The 9,572-nt window shown below is 41.4% G+C and overlaps 1 protein-coding gene across 2 annotated transcripts; it reads right to left on the bottom strand.

Moving 5' to 3' along the window:
• Nucleotides 1-382: 382 nt before the first annotated feature.
• LOC125509026 (spermine synthase-like) lies at nucleotides 383-9,001 on the bottom strand. 2 transcript variants are annotated; one of them, XM_048673871.1, is made up of 12 exons: nucleotides 8,749-9,001; nucleotides 5,940-6,177; nucleotides 5,776-5,820; nucleotides 4,641-4,717; nucleotides 4,440-4,562; nucleotides 4,154-4,258; nucleotides 4,003-4,075; nucleotides 3,796-3,867; nucleotides 3,490-3,685; nucleotides 1,645-1,774; nucleotides 1,220-1,294; nucleotides 383-672 (listed from the first exon to the last, which is right to left on the bottom strand). In XM_048673871.1, exons 2-12 carry the CDS (start codon nucleotides 6,124-6,126, stop codon nucleotides 598-600), a joined length of 1,158 nt encoding a protein of 385 aa, XP_048529828.1. In that variant the 5' UTR covers nucleotides 6,127-6,177; nucleotides 8,749-9,001; the 3' UTR covers nucleotides 383-597. The 2 variants fall into 2 exon arrangements, with proteins under 2 accessions (XP_048529828.1, XP_048529827.1); XM_048673870.1 differs by having other exon boundaries at nucleotides 5,940-6,154; nucleotides 8,749-9,000.
• Between the last annotated feature and the right edge of the window lie 571 nt (nucleotides 9,002-9,572).

Here is a 9,572-nt window from a genome sequence, read left to right as displayed (position 1 = left end):
ACCGGCACCTGTCGATGCTGGAACGGCGGCCACAACTTGCTGCAACCGGCAATCAAAAGATGCTGGGACGACGGCCACAAGCTGCTGCAATCGGCAATCAAAAGATGCAACCGTGGTTTCAATGAACTGGAATCGGCATCAGCCACCAGAAAGCTGCGACTGGGGTGAAGATTTGCTGGGAACAGGGGCAACTCAAGGATGGGGAGCGATGAGGCGTGGGGATTTTTTGTTTCAAGCGAGGCGTGGGGATTTTCCAACGGTTACTACTTACAGCGTGGAGGCGACCGGCGCAAGGCTCGGGCCGGACGGCCGGCGCCTAGCAGTGCCCAACTAAATGCACCCGAAATGACTACGCGTGCCCCAGTGCCAATACTACGGTAGGTAGCCACACAACTTTCTCTGGTTTATCCATTCCCAGGAATCAATCCAACAAATCTTATCATACCATCATATCAATCGCACAAAGCGTATTGCCATATCCCACACCAATTATGTTGCTACTATACCAGTAAGTACTTGATGTCCAGCATGGATACTAGTGGAGAGGAACCATTTCCTGATAGCACACGACGGTTGAACAAGTCACGGAGCCCTCATCTAAGCAGTAAGAATTTCACTGTGTGGCACGATGGCAACCTTCGCTGGTTCTGCTGATTTTTCCTCTTGTTGTGCCTGTGATGGTCCAAACAATCTCCAGTTAAGCTTTTTGACAGTTCACTTGCTTGGCATAGGAAGAACCAGGCTAGATAGGGTAGAGAACTAATTCAAGATTACTAGTAGCAAATATGGGCACCACAGGGAGAGTGTTCATCTTACTATAATATTTGAACATATAAACAATGACTTTGTGTCTATATCTCAAAGGCCTGAAAGCAATAAAGCTAGGATATGTAGCGACTAATTAATTTTTTGGACTGTTTGATCTGATTGTATTAGCAGGTAAATGTACAACCAGCCAACAAGTCAAGTCGTCCTAGAACTCAGATGTGAGGAAGCAAATGTTGCAGTCAAGAAAACTCTCAAAATTAAGAAACCACGCCAAATACGAGAGGTAAGCGCCACAAAGGTAGAGCTGTAACTTTTCATGGTTTTCTAGGTAGTCTCAGAAAGCAGGTGAAAAAGTAAATTATGCTTTCAAAAAGTTGTCCAAATTATGAAACACGCATAGTAAAGAGAATACACAGGCAGATTTATCATTTAACAAATTGAAGAAACATACCCCTCTAGTGGAGCCACCGTATGCTTCTAGCTCTCTCTTTGCAAAGGTTGGAAGAACAAACGCTGCTCTGTGCATCTGGTCAGCAGCCAAAAAAAAAATCAGTGTGCTTTTTTTTTCCCATACGATTCAGAAAACAAATCAGTGTGCTTAATGGATGGCAATGAATAGTAATGCCAGTTTTCTCACGTCCAAGTTGGAGTGGAGTATTTTTAAAGAATAAAGATGAGGTATATTACAGTAACTTGCGACTTGCAGAGCATGAAATCATTGCAGCAGAAAATTTGAGGAATATTAGAATTCTGCATCATTTTTATTAGAAGTATACTACAGCATATACCAAGACAAAAGCAATACAGTATATTGTAAAATTGGCAAGATAGGTAACTTTCTAAACCAAGATAGGTAACTTTCTAAACAGAAAAAACCTCTGTATTATAGAATCTGATGTCCCTCCCTGCTGTCATAGCGCCTTCTATTTTTTCAATTGGATTTATGGGTGCCAGGAAGTTGACTGGTCGACCCTCTTTGGCACATAGCAAAAACCCAATTGCACCACTGCAAATCAAGTAAATGTTGTGTTACAAGTAAATTTCAAAAGGAGCAACATTTAGCACGTCAAAGACTTCATCTAAAGCTGCAACTCAGCAACATTTGTTTCTCACAACCAGCAGCTCTTAATGCGTATACTAACAGGAATGACAGCCAGCAGTGGGTTGCCTAATCAATGAAATTCAGATATATTATGTTTTAATTTTTTGTACCAAATTTACAAGGGCAGCTGACACCAACACTTAATAACAGTTGTTTAACTAAAAGGTTAGATAAATTGGCCCAACTTCTCTTTCTAGGAGGAATATGCCCTGAAATCCCAAGATAAAATAGCATCCCTAACAGCATTTATCTTTCACAAAACAGCAATACAATATCTCTTATTTGATGCCGATGTGGAATATGCAACGTGTCGAATATTTCCATCTCTTGTCTCTCGATGTGTTTCTGAACACAGCATATCAGGATGGTTTCTTATTTGCTTAATATAAATCAGGAATGTATTCATGGCAACAATACCTATCCAATAATAATAAAAGACTGCTCAAAGTAAATAACTGGTGCAACAAAAAATAAAGAAAACATTAATAGCTTCAATAAAATGTTCAATTTGCATAAAGAGGTTTAGGTTTGATGTTTGATCCACCACAGTGCCAAACGGGTCCATATAGGTTACAATTGGTCACTACTGTAAAATTTCAACATCTCGCATCAACCAGCTAACACGACATAAACCAGGTAAAATGTATATATAATGTTGGGAATATTTTCTCACTAATATTTTGTCACAATAAGACGCTCCTTGCATGAGTTGAGTTAAATCTGAAACATCCTATCATTGATTGCCCAGCGCTGCAACCAATTTAGCTGCCAACAATAGTGACACCCATGAGGATGAAGCCAGAAAAGTAGTGCACCATTAGAACTAACCAAGTCCTATGTGCCACCACACTACTAAACTCCTCTCGCTGAGATGTCAAAAAAGAAAGAAAAATGTGTATGCAGCAAGCTTATTCCAAGTCCCTAGTATGTGCATCTACCCAACTGAGAATAGCACAATAAGGAATTTGCACGGCTTGCATGCATTAACAAAAGAAGAAGAAAAAGCAAGGAAACACAACAAACCATACCCATATATGTTATGTCTTATGTGGTAACGGTTTCAGTAATGAAAAGCTTTATTGTTTCATGCCATCTAATATATCTAATCTACATGGCATATAAATACATGAACTGCGTTACAACCAAATAAAAAGGCTAAGTCTGTACTAATAGGTGCATGCTAGATTTAGCACATCATGTGGCTTGGCTGTTCCTATGAGATATAATAGCAAACTGCCAAATCTATCAAAACAAAATATATACAGGGATGGCATATGCTTTTATTATGATCCAAAACAATGAAATTGACCTAACAGCACTTCGATGGGGAAAAAACAAAGAAAAATTACAGGTACAATTATAACAATACATAGTTTTATTTCTCTATTTGCAATTAAATTACTTTACATAACAGTGGTACAAAAACTTTTGAGCAGATGATGCAAAAATATGGGTGGATAGTTAGTATGTTTTTTAACTCAGAAGTTGTTCGAAAGGAAAAAAAATCAGAAGTTGAAACAGAATGTGCAGTAGCTTGCAAAACGAAACATTAACCTAAGTAAAGACCACAAAACAGGCATGCATAAGAAATTGATGGAGTATATGAAAAGGGTGAAAACCTAGGATATGTTGGGACACTTGCCCAGGCATAGTGGACAGAACCCTTGAAAGTCTCACAGCAGATCGAAAGCATGTCCTGAATCAGATGTGTATGCAACCACATACTCTCAGCTTGATTACAAAGAACACCACCAGGTCTCAAAGCTCTAGCAATTGTCTCAAAAAATGGCTTCTCTACAAGTTCCTGAGCAGGCCCTGCAATTGACAGTGCCGAATGGATAATGTAAAAATGGCAAGAACAAAGATAAATACTCATGCTTTTAACTTGTCAAAAAAGAAGATATGCCACAGTTGCATAAGCTGACCTATAGGATCTGATGAATCAACAATAATAGCATCATATGTCCCTTCAGGAGAATTTCTTAGGAACTCCACAGCTGGAAGGAAAACAACTCCAGTATGAAATTTACAACATCAACTTAAAGCTACACCTAGTGGTTGCAAATATATATGATATTTACAACATCAACAAGTACTGTTGTAGTTATGGCCTCGTGGGATTATCAACATACCATCACCAACATGAAGTCGAACACGAGGATCCTTAAATCCGACAGATAAGTCTGGGAAGAAATCTTTACAAACCTACACAGTAAGATGCATGTCAGAAATTTTAATAACATGGTTATATTTCTGCATATAGGTCATAGGAGAATTTTGTACATCAATAACTAGCTGATCAATTTCACATATATCAATAGACTCCACTGAACCATGTCTGGCTATCTCTCGAAGTACACCACCATCTCCACCTCCAATAACCAAAACCTGCAATGTAGTTTCTAAGAACATAAGTGACTAGAGTGCTACATTTTCAATGGAAATGCAGATAAGAAAGGTTAAATCTGCTGCTATATAGCAGCAGAATGTCGTCAATACAATTTCAATCATTAGATCAAAAGAGTCATATAATTCACTGTATAAGAAGGAACATAGATCACATGATTACCTTCTTAGGAGAAGGAATTGAACAGAGTGGGAGATGAGTAATCATTTCCTGGTAGGCACATTCATCCTTATCAGTCAATTGTACAATACCATCAAGCACAAGGACTTTTCCATAGGTTAACGACTGCATACAAAAACAACCAGGTTACACAACAGAAGGCAAACACAATTTTCCCTCTGGGTGTTAATAGATGAAGATAACCTCAAAAATCAACACTTCTTGGTATGGTGACTTCCCCTGGTACAGGATCTTTTCCACTTTCAAGGAATGGGTCTCTCCTGAGTAGGGAAAATGAAATCACAATGAATGAGCAAGAAGTGGGGCTTGTTTCATTGCACAAGTAAATGCCCGAGAAAAATGAAAAGTGAGATGGTAAAGAGCAATTGGAAAATTCAATGTGCTTGAAGCGCATAGTACATGTAAACAAATAGTATCTTTGCAGAAACAATTGAACATACTTAAGGACAAGAAGTCAAGATTCCTGAGTATAACCAATACACACATGATCCGATGAAACATAAACACGTTAACGAGGTCAGGAATGAAACTAGTGCCAGAGACATGCGCAAGAGAACTGGTAGTATTTGTAAAAGAAACAGTTAGGGTAACACAGATGATTCAATGTTCAAATAAAAAAATTAAAATTCCAGAGGTCCGGATATATGAAACAGAACAAAAATCCATAAGAGTTTTGTTTCGGAAGGACTGAAATTAGACACGAAAACCATTGACAACAAGAGCACTGGGCTGCATATGCTCTCTAATCAGATGATGACTAAAGAGGAAAATTACACAAACCCAGATCACCACTTCAGCATGGAAAGGCAACAGTGTGCCACTGGTATAACAAACTAATGAAGAGAACACAATGCCTGCTTGTGGTAAACATGTTACTATGTTAGATCAACTTTGTCCACCATACTTCACAATAACCATGTCAAAAGGGGTGTGTTGAGTAAGTATATTGATAACATAACTAAAAATTAACCAATACCATTTGTTTAAACAAAAGTGAAGAGGTTGTAGACTCATATTTATCAATAGTAAGAATTTCTCCTGTCAATACTGAGCCGGGCTAAATTATTTTCCCAAAACAGAAAGGCAAAAGCATTCATTCATTAAAAACCCATTTTATCGATTCAGCACTAATACCATGCCTTAACATCAATGCAGGCATGCATCTGTTCAACCAGTAATCAAGTGTCTACCAGAATAGCATTTTCTCGCATGAATGGATGTAGAAAACTTAACATTACATTCCTATTGTGGATTATTATTCTAATGGCAGGTATAACCATCAAGCAATAGAAAAAAAAGGCACCGGTGAGAGAAATACCTGGCCACATTGGATTATTGTAATACTGCAGTTTGCTCGCTTTACCTGCATATGAAGCAATCAAATTTAGACAAAATAACTGGAGAATGATAGGAAGTTATAGTATTTCTGTTGTCAAGTACAAGTAGCAAGGATGATGCAATTGAGCACCAAGCTGGACATACCACATCGTGAGCGGGTTTCCGTGAACCATCCCGATACCACAGTGGCATGGCACTTGGCCTCAGATTCAGGTGCTGCAGCCCTCGCCTTGACACAGCAAGGAGGCAGTGGCTTTGCTGGGCTCTCAACCCCACTTCCCGTTGTCTGTGATGTCCCAGTCAAACCATTTCTTGCGTCTCCACCCTCCATGGATCCTGTTCTTTGAGGTTCCCAGCCTCTGAATCAAAGGAAAACCACAGACTTGAAGGAACAATAAGTATACAGCACAGGAGAATACACAATTTCTGCAGGAAACTTGGCACTAGATAGTAAATCAAATAAGATTATGATACCCAAATGCACATATGCGCAAGAAAATGCAGGTCGTAATGAATGCCAAAAGATCACTAACACACATAACAAGCATGCACCATCACAGACATATAAGTGGATGAGAAACTCAGTACACATGCTCTGCAAGGCTCAGCAACACCAAGGTTTACGAGTCGACGAGCCGTTCCAGGGTTGAGACTAATAGACCAATCGTGACTAGTCTAGTCTAGTGCTGGACTAGTCGACGTGGAACTGTAGTACTCAACTACTAATACCTAGTAGTAGTCATTGTTTTTAAGGCCTAACCCCACCTTATTCTTGAGGCAGACATAGAAGAAACAGAGCAGCCAAGCAGTTTAGCATGTACCGTATATTATTGCAAGGAAAAATAATAAAGACTGAGAGATTCGGCCACTACCTATGCACTTCCTTGTGGCCGAAAAGCCCATCTACTAGCTATATATTCCCCCTATGACCTAATTCTACTATCCTCATTCACTTCTCCCTGCACCACAGCCGCCACACACCTTCTGCTCTCTTTCCTCGTAACAGCACACAACCCTAAAACTCCTCCCTGCTCATCATGACCCTAGTCTTCTCTGACTCTCCCTCACTGCAGCATCCCTCCTTCAACAGCAGAGTAGATCGGGCAAGGAAGGAACAGAACCAGCGGAGGGAGAGCGGAGCAATGCTCCTTGCCACCACTGCCGGTGGCGGCGGGTCAGTGGGTGCTGGCGGCAGCCTCGTCCCAGGCGCGGCTCGTTCTAGAGCAAGCCTGAAAACCTAGCTCTCCAATTTTACCCTCCCACGGCTGCGAGCTGGCTCACTTATCCCCTCTCAAATTTGAGTCGAGCGACTCATAGAGCACGACTAGTCCAGACTAGTCTACGACTAACCTCTCGACAGCTCAACTCAGCTTGGTAGTCTACATGAGAATCCTAGTCGACATTCACATTGCTACTCATAGACTAGTCCTTCGACACGTAATCAGTGAGCAACACACTAACCTAGTATTGATTACAAGAACATGGATTTTAAGAGCAGCATGCATTGATCACAAGAACTGAGAACCTTTTCATAAGAGATGAGGTTTTGGAGTGAACAAGTGTTGCCCGCTTAATGAAAGAACTGATTTTGAGCCGATACCAAAAGTGGAAAAGAAAAAAGGAGCGGCAAATACAAGAGGATTTTACGTTTAGGGTAGGATAGGATTCCAGAAGCTCCTTGCGAATACCGTACTGACCTGTGAATGGTGAATTGAGGTAGGGCAAGGATGTGGCTGCACAAGGTAAGAAGAAATAAGGGCAGGACGGGGAGCACAAGGGTGATGGCTTATCTGCTACTCCTCCAGACACGAAATTCTGCAACTAGCTACTGGTGGAGCTAGAATCTCGATGGATCAACAACTTTCGGGATCTGTGCTGCTCAATGTATTCAATGCATTTTGAGTTGATTGTCGTATTGAGTTGAGTTGAGGTGAGGTGAGTAGCTGGGCAGCTAGTGCTGCAGCACAATGTCAAAATGCCCATTTGTGCGATAGCATTAACTTCTATCAAATTTATTAGGCGCTGTTTCATTTACTTTGGAGTAACTTTCTTATTGACAGAGTGATGCCCCAGTTATCACCTTCCTAGTCATTTCCAACCGTCCATTGTTGAACTGTGTGGAAATGTTGTACTCCGCATTTGATTATGTCCCAACTATATGGTAAAGAGAAAAAGAAGCTTCTAAAGTTGAGTGCATTGACAGATGTATGCTTAATGCTACAAAGCATAACAGAACCAGGACAAAAATAAAATAAAAGCCAACAGTTCAAGTACATGACCCAAAAAAAGTAAACTAAAAGTCATATCCAGGTTTGCCTGATTCGCCATGCCAACCAGTTTCTCATCTTAAGAACATTTAGATGGTGTCAAAAGGTAAGTGTTCTGACACATGTAAATTCGAAACCATTTGAGTGTCCCAACCACTATGAAATAAGAGCTATGCCAAATCGTGTAGCACTCAGGTCATTCCAACCCCACATGGGTCTCCCTAGCATATGATTCGACTGTATAAACGATTTTATGCCGTTTGTATCGCAATTCAAATCTCACAAATAGGTTGGTGGCACATGTCACCAAACAGACCTGGACGTCCCTCTCCATCTACAATTTTTTTTCTTCCTGGATTATATAGCTGCTGTAGGGTGTAGTGAGATGGCCAAATAATGGGGCAAAGCCGTGAAGGAGATGGCAAATTGAAACGGGGAAATGGAAGGGAGAGGAGCTCCTTCTGGGAGCGTGGCCATGGAGGGTAATTTCCGATCGAAAAACTAGCCAATCTATCGGATGAAGCATGCAATGTTTGCAGAGTTTGTCACTGTATCGGCATGCCCTAATCCATAAGTAGCTACATGATGATACGAAGATAGAACATGTCCGGCGGGTTTAATCAACAAATCTGCGAAGCGCGAAGCGCGAACCGCATGAGTAGAACCTAAGCGACGGCGAGCTTTACCTGGTCGCGGAACAGGCGCTGCGGGGTGGGGGGAGCCGACGACGAAGTTGGAGCGCGGGAGAAGGGAGGCGGCGCAACCCTAGTGGCTGGCAGCGGTGACGCTTGATGCCAGGCGAAATCGGAGTCGAACTGCGGTGGCGGAGGTCGACTGAGCGGCGGCGGGGAGCCGGAGGCGGGAGGGCAAGGATGGGGTGGCGGCGCCGGTGGAGGGCCGTAGGAACGCGGCGCCAGGTCCTCAGTCTGGCCGTGACAGTAGCCTTGGTCTTATCGGATTCAACCCGTCACCCGTGGGTTCAGGGTTCGGACCGTGTGTTGGACCCGCTTTGCCTGGTGAAAACCAGACCGGTCCAGAACCATCCAGTCCACCGTAGAACGCGATTAAATTGTACTATGCCATTTTTCTTTCCTATTTATTAACGACGGGTCTAAATTTTATACAGTAATATTTTTTAGACATTTTCGTCTAAATTTTATACAATACTCCCTCCATTCCACAATGTAGTGCTTCGGCTATTCACGTGTTTCAATTTTGACCGTAAATTTAACTACAAAGACCAATTGCGGCGGGAGCAAAAATTATATCAGTGAATTCGTATTCGAAAGAAGTTTCAATTATATAATTTTTTCTCCCGCCGCAGTTGGTCTCGTTGGTTAAATTTATGGTCAAAGTTGGACCTCAAAAAGCGCGGTCACACTATATTTTGTAATGAAGGGAGTAGTACTTTTAGACATTTTCGTCCACTCTAAAGCTAAATAACACTTAAAAAGACACTTTTGTCCCTCATGCAACATGTTTATGTTGTGTGTGCGCTGCTGCGTGTTTG

Source organism: Triticum urartu, chromosome 5, assembly GCF_003073215.2.
Source record: "Triticum urartu cultivar G1812 chromosome 5, Tu2.1, whole genome shotgun sequence".
Classification (NCBI taxonomy): domain Eukaryota; kingdom Viridiplantae; phylum Streptophyta; class Magnoliopsida; order Poales; family Poaceae; genus Triticum; species Triticum urartu.
This window is presented reverse-complemented; position numbering and strand designations above follow the sequence as displayed.